Source organism: Apus apus, chromosome 3 (genome assembly GCF_020740795.1).
Source record: "Apus apus isolate bApuApu2 chromosome 3, bApuApu2.pri.cur, whole genome shotgun sequence".
Taxonomy (NCBI): Eukaryota; Metazoa; Chordata; class Aves; order Apodiformes; family Apodidae; genus Apus; species Apus apus.
In genome coordinates, this window is record NC_067284.1 from 63,009,970 (window position 1) to 63,025,887 (window position 15,918).

Below are 15,918 nucleotides of genomic sequence, written 5' to 3' on the forward strand. Positions count from 1 at the left end.
TGTGAATGGCAACTGACCTTCTGGGGTAGAAACAAAAGATGTAATTTGGAAAATGACTTCTCAGAGTTCAATTACTGACGTCCTTCTTAGATCACTTTTTTTCTTTTGCTCTTTTTGTGACAGTTGCTCAGGAATTATAGCTTCTGTTGTCACACCTTATTAAGCCTACTTTGAAAGATTGCTGCAAGTGTGCTTGAGGCAGTTGCTCTCTGAAGGGGGCAAGTTTACTGCTCTCCCTGTCCTCCTGGTTTTGCTTGAAATTTGAGTATCAGAGCAAACTTTCTTGGTATTGTTACCAGAATTCTGTTAGGCAACTACATTGGCCACTGTGGAAAGCAGTCAAAAGGTGTGGTGAATGTGTAAAGATTTTTTTTTTTTAATGAGACAGATAGAAAATTAAAAAAAAAAGTCTGACTGTTTGTCCTTTCCTCCTGAGTAGTAGTTTTGTTTGGTATCTGAAAATCTCTATGACCTTTCTTTGGAGTCACTGAGTGGTATTGACTGAATCCTTGTGTAAAGGTCATCACCCTTGATTATAGAGTTTCATTTGAAGTAATGCTGAGTGGCTAGAAATCTGTCTCACAAGCTTGCTGTATATTCTTTCAGATGGAAATCTGACAGTGACTTTGTTAGTTTTTGGTTTTGCCTTTTTTTTTTTTCTCCCCCTTGAATTAGGTTTAGCAGATGAAGAGCTTTTTTAGCTGTCTAGACAAGTAACCACCAAGAGACTGCTTTTTCTGTAACAGTGACCTACTTGCTTATTCTGTAGAGCTAATCTCTTCTGACAGTGACTCCAGAAATTTTCCTTCCTAGATTGCTTGAGCACAGTTGCAGCATTTTTGTTTAAGGAAAGTCTTTTATGTTGAAAAGAGCTTTCCACATGCTGAAAACATTAGTAGCTCCTCTTTTTATGAAACTGAAAACATTTATACTTAACATCAACAATTTTTCCCCTGAAATAATTATTCCATATTAAGACCGTGACTTTGAAAAACTCCATTGAATATGAATGAACTACTCTCTGATTTCTTGATTTTCTTTTGTTTTTCTTTCTTTGCTTTCTTCACATGGCTTAAATAATGAAAGGAAACATACAACAAAAGCAATGTCAGGAAAAATAAAACTGGTGCAAAAGTGTTGCTATTTAATCTCAGGCATTGTCTTCTTGTCTTATTTCTCAGGCCAGAAACAATACCTTCTGTTTATCTGGCACCCAGCACAAACAGATCTAATGTGATTACAAGTCTCCAATCTTGTTATAGGTTACTATGACAGTATCCTGACCACGTCAAGTTAACTACTAAGATATATTGACCATGTCGTTGCCATCACTTTTAAAATAGGTGTAAAAATATATGGTAACATGTGTAGAATAGCAAAGGGAATTGCTTTTATGTAAAGATTTAGAGGCTAATTAGTAATTCTAATTATATTCTCTCAGTGAATGCCCAGTTAAGAAGTGTGTAAATTCTGGAAGAACAGTGTTACAGAAAAGGTGGTAGATGTAGGCTGCACTGGATATTTGTAATATTGAAAGGCAACAAGTAAGGCTTAAAAATTAAGAGATTTCACTGAAGCCTGAACTGGGAATAAGGGCAAGAAAGGAAATTAAGTGCAACTTGTGCATGTGACTTTTAAATAAACTTAATCTTAACTGTCTGAATCAAAATTGCAAGTTTTTATTGGAGTAACTTCTCACTGTCTAATCCTTTTTTCCTTTGTGCTGTCAATCCAAAAGAGTTCAGCTTTTCCAGGTTTATCACAAGTGGAGCTTTCAAAGCATATGTAATCTAAACTTTGTGAAATTTGCTCTCTGAGAGAATGAGCCAGTTCTGTGGCTGACAGGAGCTGTAGCGGAACACTTGAAGTGACAGGAGCTGTGGTGGCTTGCTGAGGATCAGGCATGTTGGGTACTGTCTAGGCGCCTCTTCAGGGTATCGAGTGCTTCTGCCTGAGTTTGAATGCAAGGGCTGCAATCCAGCATTTGATTGCAATACTTAGGAAGCATCAAGAGAAGAATTACCGGACACCTTTTATTTGCATCTGTCTTAATTCTCATTGGAATAGGAAGTAAATGGGTCCCTGTAGGAATTGGGACAGAGGAAGCCTGGAGAACAGAGTGGGAATGATTGAGAAAGAAGTCTGAGGTACCACAGAAGCAGAGCAAAAGGTACACCAGCATGTGTACCGGTGGTGGTGAGCGGGTAAGATGATTTGCCGACACAAACCTAAGGCACTAGAGCTGAAAGCTCTAAACTGCATGTTTGCTTCCCCTTGGGCTGTGACAGTGCCTCAGCTTCTCCCTTCAAGGATGGACTTGTAAAGGTCTGTATCTGCTTTTCAGAGGTGTTGGTTTAATTTCAGAAGCAGGGAGTGGTACATACAGTGCCTTCCTAAGGGAAAGGTAGACGTTCCTTGGCTAAAGGCAAGCATAAGGTGCGCACGCTGCATCTGAGCAGTAACAGGTGTTCAAGTGAAAGATGGACAGATTGTTCTGGTTTGTTTATGTATGTGCCCAGGTTACATAAAGATGTAATAGTCAACTGACTTTTTACCTTTTCAGAACGTCCCGTAGCCAACAATGAACGGATGCTGGATGTTTTGCAGCGCTTTGGGATGCAGAGAAGTGAGGTTCGTTTCTTTCTTCGACACGAACGCTCTCCCGGCCGGGAAGCAGGTAGGTGTTGGTCTCAGCTGGTTCGTTTGTCTAGGTTTTATTTCATTCCTCAACGTTAAGGAAACAGATTGCATATGTTATTTATTAGTGCTGGTAGTCAGTATGGTACTGCAGTGCTTGTTAATTTCCAGCAACAGAAAACTTGTTTGTTTTAGTGAGGACTTCATCCTTCTATGCCAGATCTGGGGACGTTAAATCCAAATTTAAACTTCTGCAGGTTTTCTAGAGCTGGTCATGACCAAAGCATTCAAGGACATCCTGTGTTAAATATATTAGCTGCAGCTGAATATCTAGTCTCTTCTTTTAAATCTAGTAACCAAACTGTTGTCCAGCAATGTAATTTATTATTTGGACTTAAGGTGTTTCCCCTGGATAATACCTTATCACAGCGATAAACTTAGAATTCTTGGCAAAAAGAATTCTTCATTGTTTCTTCCACAATCTACACATTTGTATTAGTTTCAGGAGCAGCATTAGCTAAATGGCCTAGTCAAGTTTTCTGGGAATGTAATATCTATACTTTGTAAATCTAAATGTGAAAACTATTAAGGAAATTACGTTTGGCTTTTCTCGGTTTTTCTGTGCATCCCATATTCATCTCTTCGGTAGAATCCTTAAGATTTTTACCTTTATATCAGTCTACTGGATTCTTCTTCCTCCCCTTTTGGTTTCCATCCTTGGTAATTTTCCTCAGTGTTGGAAATATGGCATTTATGTTGAGTGGCATTTCACCCAGCATATTTTAAAATGGTTAAATGTGTCTTGATGTTTAAAATGTGTCTTGATAGAATGAGTATATGAAAAGTTAAATTGTGCCTTTTATTTCTATTAAGGATCTTGCAGTGCAGTTTAGTTGTCAGGATGTCATTTTTCAAGTCCGGGGTACTCTTAGTATTAGGATTATTGGCATTTTATTTGCCATGGCATTGCTAAGCAATATGTTTGAAGAAGAGCAAATTCATAGAAGCTCTGCAGTTAGTCTTGCAGGAAAGTTACATTGAAATAGTTATCAAATGGGCAGGAAGCCAACAGATGTGCCTTCATCCCACAGTACATGTATGCCCTACAGGGAAATGAGTGAGCTTGGTATTTGGCCACTGTTATTATATAATTTGATGGAAACATTAAAGTTGGATTCTAATTAAGTAGCATCTTTACTGTCACCATGACTGCCAGGAAAGAAAAGTGCTTTTAAACTTTATGTGCAAATAATCAGCTGTAGATTAAATGGTTTGTCTTTCATGATAGGTGACTAGCCTTTAACTATTTTTATTCATGTTCTCTGAGACAGTTGGTGAAGGCATGCCAGAACATCTTGATGCTGATTTTAAGACACTGGTCCAAATAACTGTCTGCGAATTAACCAGTTATTTTGGTTATTTACAGAGGGGAACACCTTTTTGTGACTGCATCTGTAATGCAGACTTACTAGAGGCCAGCTGCCTGTTGACCACAGGACAAATACAGAAATAGCATACTGTTGGTTAAGCTTTTATTGCTTGTCAGTTTTTAAACAGTCCTATATTTTAAAATAAATGTTGACATAGAACACCAATCTTTTAAAAAAGTCTTGTGTCATCAGTGAAGCTTATTAGTGTTCACAAGAGAAGAACAGGTGTTCAGATTCTAAGTAAAAATGACTGTACTCTTTCTCCTTTTGTATTAAATGCTATGTGTAAAGGGATAAGAAAAATCCTTAAAGTACGTTACCATCTTTGACTATTCCTGTATTTCTTCCTAGGGACTGGACAAAGGTCTCAAGAATCAACCTTAAAAAGAAATGGTGTGAAAGTGTCTGGTGATCGAAGAACAGAGAACGGAGTGAGTGCCTGATACAATGGCCAGTATAGTGAAAATGGAGGTTTCCCTTTTTTTGAGATACAGGTGCAAAGCCTGTGCTGGTAGCTAAGAGACTGTTCTGGAGAGGTGGCTAATAACTGCTCTAAAATAGACACAATGCCTCTAGCAACTATCACCCTAGCTTTCAGTTTTTAAGATGTCTCTGAGATCTGTTGGCTGCCATATCTGTGTTTGCACAGGTGATCTCAGCAGCAAATTCAGCATACTTTCCCTTTGCTACTCCCATCAACGTTTCTCTCTGATTTTCCTTCAGTTCTTTATTTATTTTCATGTTTAGTTTTGTCTGAGATCCCTAGTTCTAATCTTCAAGTTGAGACCTGTTAGTGTTTCCGCATCGGATGCATTGTCTGTCATTAATTCATGCTCCAGAAGATGTATTTATGGATATAAGATTGAATCTAGATTCAGGAAACGTGAACAGATAACTAATGCAATAATAATAATGCTGTCTTTTTTTGTTTTTGTGTGTGGTTTGTGGTTTTGTTGTTTTTTTTTTTTACCTCAGTATATTTAAACTTTAAATTTTCTACAGCTTAGGTTGAAGTGCTTTGAATTGCAACAATACACCTAGAACCACAGAACCATCCTGCTATGTGCTGAGTGTTCTGGGCTCAGTCAGTCAAAGCTAATTCATGCTGAGCTTAATTATAACGGGCTCTGAAACACCTTTATAAAATGCTGCTGCGATTTTGCTAGAAGTGTTAATGTTTCAAGAGATGTCAGTTTGTGTGTGGCTGGATTGGTCTGTGCATGTGTATGAGCTTACAGCTATTTATTCTTTTTACCATGGAAATACCTCATTTTCTAATTATTTTATTGGTTACTCAGGTGTTATTGTTGTGTTTTTTAAAGACCTTTGTAATACTTTTCTGCAGTAGCTGTATTGACTTGCACACTAGCCAAATTAAAAATTGTAGACTTAGCATGCTTTGGATTTTCTTTGACAGATCAGTGCTCCAAGGATGGATATGACATTGGCTGAACTTCAGGAAATGGCATCACGCCAGCAGCAACAAATTGAGGCTCAACAGCAAATGTTGGCTAACAAGGTGAGTTTAGAATGAGATTTACAGCCAGGAAAAAAAGTACCAAGGGTCACATGAGCTGGAGGAAGGGTGTTGGGGTCTTGAGTTTTTTTCGCCACTTATAAAGAGAGGGCTCCCTTTCTTTGGCTCTATCCTTTTAAATTGGAAAGTAAACCTATGCAAATATACTGTAGTAAAACGTTAAAATAATGTCAGGGATAAAAGTGACCATGTAGCTAAGAGGAGAGAGCACATACACTGTCATTTGTCCTGGTGGTTCTGCCAGCTCTATTTGTGTTCCATGTTGTGACCAGCCATTCACCTGTTTGATCACTAAACAATGCCTTTGTCTCTGGATATAATGGTGTCTGGTAATGATATCTTGCTCTCTCCTGATAGAGTTCAGTGTGTTTGGTTTCCTGGGGCAGCTGTCTGGAAAAGATGGCATGTATGTGATAAAAGTAACTAGGAGAGTGATTTATAAAATGCTTGCTGAAAAATAACAGAAAAGCTAATGAAAGCACACAGTGTGCTCCTGAGTTGTGTGTGGGGAAAAACTACTCGGAATGCATGTGCTGAATGGTAGCATAGATCTAATATTTGACTCAAGTATTGTTGGTACACACTGCTCTTCAAAATATAATGGAAAACACTGCTTTTGGCAGAGAATTGTTGAATGTGAGCCCTTCCTGAAGAGCACTTGGCTGTCTGGGTGGATGAATTCCTGTGTGTTTCAGAATGTGTTTTACTGGGGAAGAAGGCTGCTCTGGAGCTCTTGTTTCATCTCTCTTCCTCTGTCAGAAGCTCTGTCTCCCTCTCCTTTTGAGATCAGCTGGGTTGTGTCTTATCCCTGTTTGCCCCCCCATGTGTTTAGCATCTTGTTCCATTCCCTTGGTTTTTAATAGTTATATCTCAGGGAAGTGCTTCAAACCATGACCTTCTGATGGTTCTGCAGCACCTGCAAAGGAATACTGCAGCCTGTCAAAATAGCAAATAAAACTTTTTTTTTTTGTATTTTGCAGTAAGAACAGATATGAAGAAGGTGCAACTATAAATGTAAGAAATCAGTCAATCAACCAAGTAATTAGTTTTCACTTGGAAGTTTAGCAGCACAGTTGATACCACTGAGAGAATTTTTCATTTAATGTGCCTTTCTGGAACAAACTTGCTCCTAGACACCCTTTCAAAGCGAGGCTATCCATTGCTTCTTTCCTGCCTTCTGAAATCAGATGCAATATTAAAAATAGATTCAGAGGGGGGTGGCAATGCACTTTATTTTTATACATGAGCTGTAATATCTATTTTTTGACATTTTCCTGCGTGGGATTGGCTCTAAACTAGTGCATAGACTGTAGGTGTTGCCTGGCTTTCTTCAGAAGGCAAGCTTACTTTTTGTTCTTCCTTTTATATTCAAATGTACAAGAGTCCTGTTTCCAAATAAGGCTGGGGATTTTTTTCTTTCTTTTTTGAGGAAGTGTTAGGTGCTAATGTTAGCAAGCAGTGTTAGACTTGGCTGTTAGTGGGTTCCTGAGAAAGTCTTAGTAGTTCTACCACTGGAACAACCTGTAATCTCTAGAACTGGAAGCCATGTGTAACGGCCAGTGATTTAAAGGAAGTCTCTATAGGTTATCTAGTGGTTGCTTTTAGCTCTAAACTGTATACATCTGTGTGTAGAAACTGATAGTGCACCTTTTTACTCTTCTGTTCTTGGAGAGGCAGAAGGATTCTCTTCACTGAGACCAGGGGCCATGTCACTCTGAAGTTTTTAATAAAATCATAGAATGGTTTGGGTTGGAAGGGACCTAAAAGATTATCTAGTTCCAACCCCCCTGTGTGGGCAGGGACACCACCCACTAGACCAGGTTGCTCAAAGCTCCATCCAGCTTGGGCTTGAATGCTTTCAGGGAGGTGACATCCACAGCTTCCATGGGAGACCTGTTCCAGTGTCTCCCTGCCCTCACACTAAAGAATTTCTTCCTAATGTCTAATCTAAATCTGCCCTATTCCAGTTTAAAACCGTTCCTGCTCATCCTGTTGCCACATGCCCCTGTAAAAAGCCCCTCCCCAGCTTTTGTGTAGCCCCTTCAGGTACTGGAAGGCTTCTGTGAGGTCTCCCTCCAACCTTTTTTTCTCTAGGCTGAACAACCCTACCTCTTCCAGCCTGTCTTCATAGGAGAGGTGATTTAGCCCTTGGATAATCTTTGCTGCCCTCCTCTGGACTTTACCCAGGAACTCCATGTCCTTCTTATGTTGAGGACTCCAGAACTGAACATAGTACTCCAGGAGGGGTCTCACCAAAGTGGACTAGATGGGGAGAATCACCTCCCCTGACGTGCAGGTCATGCTTCTTTTGATGCAGCCTGGGATAGGGTTGGCATTTTTTCTGTGTCTTGAATAATCCTGTGTTGCGATAGCAGTGGTTGTTATCAGGCAATGGTCAACTTTCAGAGCTTTGGTGTGTAGTGATGCCTCATCTCAAGGAGATTCTAACAGAACTAGCGAAGGTACAAAGAGTGATGAAAAGTATCAACAATATATGGAATACATTCTGTATAAATAATGTCTGGTATTCTCCAGCATGACCTATAATTGCTTAAAAAGTGACATAGATATCTGGAAAGTAGAAGCAGCATGGAGAAGGTGGAAGTGAAATAATCAATACCTCTTGCAACTCAAGAGCCAAGTAGTGATTAAGTGAAGCTGGCCAATGGCATTGAACATGAATACTAAACCTTTTCCTAGTGTTGAAAGAGTTTTGATCAATTTTGTGGAAGAAGAATTTACCGAGGGCTGTTAGACATGAATGCCAACTCTGTTTCAGTAGGTCCTTTTACTACAGGATGGTTGTACCTGGAGGGTTGTATTGAAACAATATAAATATGTGCTTGCTCTGTTTTTTCAGGCCTCTCTTGGCCCTTCAGGAAGTTCAGGATACTGGGTTAAAGCCAATCTGAGCTGCTGTGGCAATGGTTTCTGACAGCACCTTACCTTAAGCTCATTTAAAAAAAATAAACAAAAAACCTCCCTTGTCTTGACTCCAGGAACAGCGTCTGAAATTCCTGAAACAACAAGATCAGCGACAGCAGCAGCAAGCGGCTGAACAGGAAAAACTGAAGCGATTGAAGGAAATTGCTGAGAATCAGGAAGCCAAGCTAAAGAAAGTGAGAGCACTGAAAGGCCATGTGGAGCAAAAGAGACTCAGCAATGGGAAATTAGGTGAGTTGCTGCTTGGGGAAAATAGTTTGTGACTTCACAAAGGTTGATTCTTGGAACTCTAAAATTTCTGGTGATGTCAGTGTTTCAGAGAAGGTATTTGCAGTGTTAATCTTGACTATTTCATATCTTGTATTTGCCAAGAAAACTCCTGAATTAACTAAACAAAATATATTTTCTTATGATATTTAAAAATATGCCACAAGGGCACCCAGTGTTTTGAGCCTGGCATATCTGCTTTTTAATTACAGCACAGGTTTTTTTCCTTCCTTGAATATTTTCATGTACCACAATAACTTTTTCTATTCTTGATGTTAATACCCCTCACATTTTGAGCCTTATTTTTTTCTTGGCCTATAACAAAGCTTGGCATGACACTTGTGTTGCCTCTTACGCAAGAGGTAACTTAATGGCCAAAGTGGGTATTTTCTTTTTTATTATGGAAATCCAACTAGCGTCTGGCTTGCTACAGTACTAATGGGGTACTTGGAGATCTGCATGTTGATGCAACATTAAGTATATATTTCAACCTTTGTATCAACACTTGTTCTTCTACCTGCCTTTTCATCGTCCCTCTATAGATATTGTACAGAACGTTTCATTTCCAGTTAGACTCAAATAATAATACATTGGTTTATTAAAGGCAAAATATAAATGTTTTTGTGTTGTTTTTCTTTTAATTAGGAAGCTCAATGCTGTGGGGAAGTGCATTTTCTGTTTGGGTTCTTTTGCACAAAATAAGTGTCTATTTAAAGGAATAGAAGGATGGTAGAGTAATACCAAGATGAAAGTGTATCTATTTCCCTGTGCCATCCCTAGCAGGTCTGGTCATGGTACTTGCTTGAACTCTTACTGATTCCTTAAACTTTATTCTATAATACAGCTGTTTTGGCATTGGGAGCAGCTGATGACAGCTGTTTGTTATAGACACTAAAAAGCTCTTTGAGTCTTTGTTTAATGTAACAGCTTGAGTGTTTTGTCATTGAGCTCCTACGACCTAAATTCAGAGTTATGCCTTGAGTGAGAGTCTTCCTGCAGAATTCAGCATTAAGTGAATTTAGGCTCCTATGGCTGGTAATGTGGTGGTGTTTGTTTCTATACTTTAGGAAGCATGGAATTTTTATTTTCCAAATGCCTGGAGGGCAACTGGTTTGGCAGGGAGCATGAGTCTGAGCAGCCGGCCTCATGCTCTGTGCAGTCCTGCTCCAGGGGCCAGTAGGGTGCTCTCTGTCCCCTTAACTGCTGCCTTGGAAGCAGCCCACGCTCAGCTGTTTCTCAGGGCAGCTATTGTGCTCTCTCTCGTCCTCTCCAGTGGAGGAGATTGAACAGATGAACAGCCTGTTCCAGCAGAAGCAGCGCGAGCTGGTACTGGCGGTGTCAAAGGTAGAGGAACTCACCAGGCAACTGGAGATGCTGAAGAACGGCCGAATTGATGGTTACCATGACAACCAGTCAGCTGTAGCTGAGCTTGACCGCCTGTACAAGGAGCTGCAGGTAACGTAAAGCCAACTCATGAACCACAGCTCTTCAGAGCTAAAAGTTGGATGAGTTGTTTCTTGCCTTGTCAGAAAGAAATCCCACTGCTCCTCTTCCTGACAGAGCTGCATGGCTGCCTGCATGCTGAGGGTGGAGGGTTTGTGGTGCTGGGTACAAGGCAAACAGGGGAGCATGTTGTGTATATACCTTCCCTTTCTGCAAAATTTGGAGGCTAACCAATGTTTTCTCTGAAGGAAATAACTGGAGTTTGCCAGCATGATTTGACTTTTTAGAAGGTTTTTCTCTTTGTAGCTGTTTCCTGTCCACCATCCTGAAAGTTAATTTGTTTTGATTTTTGTTGTTTGCCCCTCCTCCCCCCCCCCCCCCCCACGCTTTGTGAATTTATTCAGTTGAGGAACAAACTGAACCAGGAGCAGAATGCCAAGCTGCAGCAACAGAGGGAGTGTTTGAACAAGCGCAACTCAGAGGTGGCAGTCATGGATAAGCGTGTTAATGAGCTGCGAGAGCGCCTGTGGAAGAAAAAGGCAGCTCTGCAACAGAAAGAGAATTTAGCAGTAAGTGCGGGATATTTAATAACCAAAAAAAAATTAATTTGTGGCCCGTGCAGTCTGAAGTAAAAACTTGCACGTGGGGAGTGCTGCTTAGATGTTAGACTTGTATTTATCCATATATGGTTGAAGTCTTGTATTATTAAAGTGCTTTTCATGGTACATTGGTGTTAACCTACTTACTGTTTATCAACAAGAACTCTCCTTGTGCTGTTGTGAATTTTTGTTTTAGGTAGTATTTTTTGCTATTGCTACCTCATGTTTATATATGTTAAAGGTTTTATAAAAAAACCTTTTAATACTGAAGTATAATCTTTCTATTTGTTTTATCCTTTTTGACTTTTATTTCAAACTCTGATAGACGGATACTACAGCATACCATTCTTCACATTTTCTTAATATTTTTCCTTTCCCTAAAGGTTACTTCAGATGGGAATTTATCTCAGCCAGTGGCTTCTGCTCCAAGTCGAGTGGCAGCAGTTGGTCCTTACATCCAGTCCTCTACCATGCCACGTATTGCTTCCAGACCTGAACTTTTGGTGAAACCTGCGTTTTCAGATGGGACACAAGCTTTGCAGGTGCCTGATGGTCCACAAAAAACACAGACGCTGCCCAACATGAGAGCTGCAAGCGGTTCACAAGCTAAAGCTCCTGCAGGTAATAGTTTGCGCTTCATATTTCTTCTCCAGAAATGTTTCGTTTCCTTATTTACCAGCTTTTTTTTTTTTTTTAAAGGAAAGTATTATTTGAGATGTCAGTCTTGCTACTTGCAATTTTCCTACCCCAGTGAAGGTTTTTTATAAGCACTGAGGTTATATGAATGTGTTACAAATCTAGTCCTCTTACTGTGCAATTTGAGCAGTTATACAATGTAGAACACAGAAGGGTTTTTCTGTGAAGTAGTGATTTGTTTTATTTTAAATACTCCTAAAAACTATAAAATAGTGTTTGAGTTTCTATAGGCTATTTTAGGACATACATGGTCACAGCCTTGTGCCTGGACTTGAAAACTAGCAAAGCCAAGTTTTCTGATCATGCGTTTTGGAAGTGCCATGTGTAAAGGATTAACCAATAATACAAGAAATATTATAAAGGAGGCAGTTGAGCGTGATGCAGAAGTGGCAGCAAACTTGCTGACATGTTGGTAGTATAGGAATATGAACAGACATAAGTCCAACAGCAGACAGGAGGCTTAGCTTCTCCTGCTTAGAGTGTTAATGAAGATTTGTATGGCTTCCCTCTGTGGCTTTCTCATGTGAGATACAGTTCAGCTCTGAGTAAAGTCCAGAGAAAATTCAGAGTTGTAAATGTCTCTTATGTGCTGTCTTGGGAGGAGTTTTCAGCTGGGAGATAAGAGAAACTCTGATCTTCCCAAAAAGAAAAAAATGGAGGCTGAACTTGTACAAGTTCTGTTTATTTTTTATTTCCCTCCCTTTATCTCCTGATTATTAATAAAGTACCCATGGCACAAAACCAGTACAGGTGTCTCTTGCTGTACTGGAGAATCGGGAACTATTTAATTTTATTTGATTTGCAGATCATTAAACTACTAAAGTAGAATTTTAGCTCATGTGCATACAAAATTTGAAGGTTTGCTATAGGAATCTGTGGTGGTGTGCTATTTGAACTAAAACATCACACTTTTTTTTTTTTTTAGCATTTGGGCAAAAAAATCTGCTTTTTTAGAGAGTTAGGCTCATAGAATGTATTAAGTTGGAAGGGACCTATAAAGGTCATCTAGTCCAACCCCCCTACAATAAGCAGGGACATCTCCAACTAGACAAGATTGCTCAGAGCCCCATCAAGCCTGACCTTGAATGTCTTCAGGGATGGGGCCTCCACTCTAGGCAACCTATTCCAGTGATCCACCACCCTGATATTCAAGAACTTTTTTCCTAACGTCCAACTAAAATCTACCCTTTTCTAGCTTAAAACTATTACCCCTTGTCCTGTTGTTACATGCCATGTCTTCCCCAGCCTTTATAGGCCCATTCCAGGTATTGGAAGGTCACTATAAGGACCCCTGCAGTCTTTGCTTCAGGTGAAACAACCCCAACTCCCTCAGCCTGTCTTCATAAGAGAGGTGCTCCAGCCCTCTGATCATTTTCATTGCCCTCCTCTGGACACACTCCAACAGGTCCACATCCTTCTTGTGTTGGGGGCTCCAGAGCTGGACACAGTACTCCAGGTGGGGTCTCACCAGGGCAGAATAGAGGAGCAATCAGATGGGATCTGATAGTTTACCAGAATTAAACTTTACTTGTGCTGTTTATCATTACTATTTGAACTTAAGATTACTTATTTTATTGGGTAATTTAGAATGTAATAGAGATAATTTGGTGAAGTATTTAAACTAACAGCAAGTTACAAGCTTTGTCTTACTATTTTTGAAACAGTCTGGTTGTCTACTTCAGAGGGTGTAAAGATCAGCTTTAATGTACTGCCTTATATGCACATTGAACAGATGGTTAATTTTTCTATTGTTTTGGATATTACTGGCAGGATCTATTCCTGCTTTAATGCATGACATTTTTCTTTAATGCATGCTATGTATTTCTCATAACTTCTTAACATCTTGTCATTTTCAACTTGCTGTAAATATCCAAGGGAAGTTTCTTACTAACTGCAAGTAAGCCAATCTAGAAGCTTCTTGTCTGAATACCAGTAACTGCAGGCACATGCTAGGATAAATAGTTTTGCTGCTCCTTTGGTAGTTGTTTCTGAGCTTGATTTTTTCCATTCCCTTTTTAAAGGAAACAAATGAACCAAACCCTAAGGTGATAGAATTTATAGCCATTAACCTGGTTATAATACTTGTACACTGTCTAGACTTGACCCTTACAAAAAAAACCCAGCCAAACAAAAACCCCCCAAAAACAAACTTGTAATAAATAAGCCAATAAAAAGAGTTTTAGCTTAATGTGTTCCACTTGTTCTCTTCTAGGTTCTGTCATTCCCAGTGCAAAGCCTTCCCCATCTGCCACTGACTGGACTAGTTCAAATGCAGAGAATCACATTAGTCAAGGGACAGCCTTGACTTCAGGAAAAGGAATTGTGACCAGTGAAGGACAAGGTATGTTATATGCTTGGCTACTCTTAAAATATGGAGAATATAGTTAATGATATCTGTCTTTTCTAGATGCTTCAGTAAAAATTCATTTCAGAGTATTAAAAAATTCAAAGAATATCGTCACATGAGCTTTAGTGTGGTATTGCAGGGATTTAAAAAAAACAACCGAAAAACCACAAATGAGAGAACTCATTCCAAGTGGTGAAGTAGGTACTGATGCCTTCATACGTGCTCCTCTTCAATTTGCAAGATGCAGCATGTGGCAGGCCCCTGGGTCTTTAGTGCAGGAGTAGGATGGATACAAAAAAGCATCCCTTACATACGCTGTCCTGAATATTGCACAGAATAAGACATCTATTTCTACAATTTTAAAAGTCTTTCTCTAAAAACAGCTGAAGGAGAAACTTTTTTACGAGACAAAGAGAAGAAAGTGCGTCCATTCTCCATGTTTGATTCAGTGGACCAGTCTGCTGGGCTTGGCACACTGAGGAAGAACCAGAGCAGCGAAGATCTCCTGCGAGAAGCACAGGTATTCAGGAAACTCAGACTACTTCATTCCATCTGATAGGGTTTTGTACACAGCTTTTCAAATACTGCTGTCAGGAAACTTTAGAAAATACCTAGGTCTTATTTTAAAATACTACTTCTCAGGAAAGAAGTTGTTTAGGCTTTTAGTTGCAGTTGGAAACTGAAAATTGTTCCATGCAGTCACTGTGATGGAAACATACATTTTGACTGAATACATAAAAATAGCTGTGTTACTTGTGCTAGTGTTTGTGTGTATATTTTTCCCTAAAGATTATATACACAGAAATATTTCCATGGGGTTTTAAAAATCACTTACACACTTGTATCACTGTTATATGTAGCAGGGTTTGACTGCAGCAAGATTTCCCACCTAAATCTTGGTATGAGGGTCTGGTTTGATCAGGTCAAGGTGAAGTAATGTAGAAGAACTGGGGATGACAAGCTCTCTGTTGGGAAAACGACCTTCTTGCCCAGAGATGCTTCTGAGTGCCTCTGCAGTCTCTAGAGAAATCACTGCGCCCTGCCATTGCTTGATGTTTTAAACATAGCTGCTACAGAAAGAATTAAAGAGAATGGGTTCAAAGTGTAAACTGTTAATGATGATAAAATAATTTAAGAAGGCTCTTCATATTTCCAGTGACGTTGTAAACAATATTGCAGCAACAGTAAAAATGTTAGATACTGTGTCATTCTTTGAGGGTCTTTTGTCATTCATAGCAGAACTTCCAAAACTTGTTTTGTTGCTTAACCTAAATGAGCTTATTTTGTGTCTTTCAGACAGCAAATAAAAATGTAACAAAAGTACCACCACCTGTCCCCACTAAACCAAAACAGATAAACTTGCCTTACTTTGGTCAAGCCAGTCATCTGCAACCTTCTGACACTAAGCTGGATGGAAACCTGCAGAAGCTGCCTTTGACTGTTGTAACTATGGGGAACAAACAAAAACCAGTGGCACAGCAGCCTTCCCATGCTTCTCAGCAGATACAGCAAAGAATTCCTGTACCTCCTGCAGGTCCTTCCTCTAGCCAGGATCAAATTCTTCCCTCCTCCAAACAGGAGAGTCCCCCAGCAGCAGCTGTGAGACCATTTACCCCTCAGCCATCAAAAGAGACCTCACTCCCACCATTTCGAAAGCCTCAAACTGTGGCTGCAAGTTCAATTTATAGCATGTACACCCAACAGCAGACTCCTGGGAAGAACTTCCAGCAGGCAGTGCAGAGTGCTTTGACGAGGGCGCAGACTCGAGGACTGCACTTCCCAAGCGGTAAGCGTGTGGCTGTCTACCTCTGCTGTCTTCATAAACCTCAGATTGAGGTACTTCCCATGTGATCTGGGGGTACAAAGCTGTTCCTTGGGAATTACGCAGGTTAGTGCAACTGTAAGAATCTTAAGTGGATCTTGGATGCTGTAGGTCAGCATTAACTAAAAGTGCAGAATATCTGCCTTGGATTTGCAAATAGCTGACACTAAACCTGCTAAGCAGATTAATTCTGTTCA

The 15,918-nt window shown here is 39.8% G+C and overlaps 1 protein-coding gene across 2 annotated transcripts in view; it reads left to right on the forward strand.

Annotated features, from left to right (window-relative positions):
* Nucleotides 1-15,918, forward strand: part of TP53BP2 (tumor protein p53 binding protein 2) — a 51,885-nt gene that overhangs the window by 23,045 nt on the left and 12,922 nt on the right. For both annotated transcript variants that reach the window (XM_051614107.1, XM_051614108.1), the window contains exons 3-12: nt 2,564-2,677; nt 4,419-4,498; nt 5,485-5,586; nt 8,604-8,778; nt 10,088-10,269; nt 10,662-10,826; nt 11,240-11,477; nt 13,765-13,893; nt 14,283-14,419; nt 15,196-15,685. In XM_051614107.1, the coding sequence (XP_051470067.1) occupies nt 2,564-2,677; nt 4,419-4,498; nt 5,485-5,586; nt 8,604-8,778; nt 10,088-10,269; nt 10,662-10,826; nt 11,240-11,477; nt 13,765-13,893; nt 14,283-14,419; nt 15,196-15,685 (1,812 nt within the window). The remainder of the gene's footprint in view (nt 1-2,563; nt 2,678-4,418; nt 4,499-5,484; nt 5,587-8,603; nt 8,779-10,087; nt 10,270-10,661; nt 10,827-11,239; nt 11,478-13,764; nt 13,894-14,282; nt 14,420-15,195; nt 15,686-15,918) is intronic.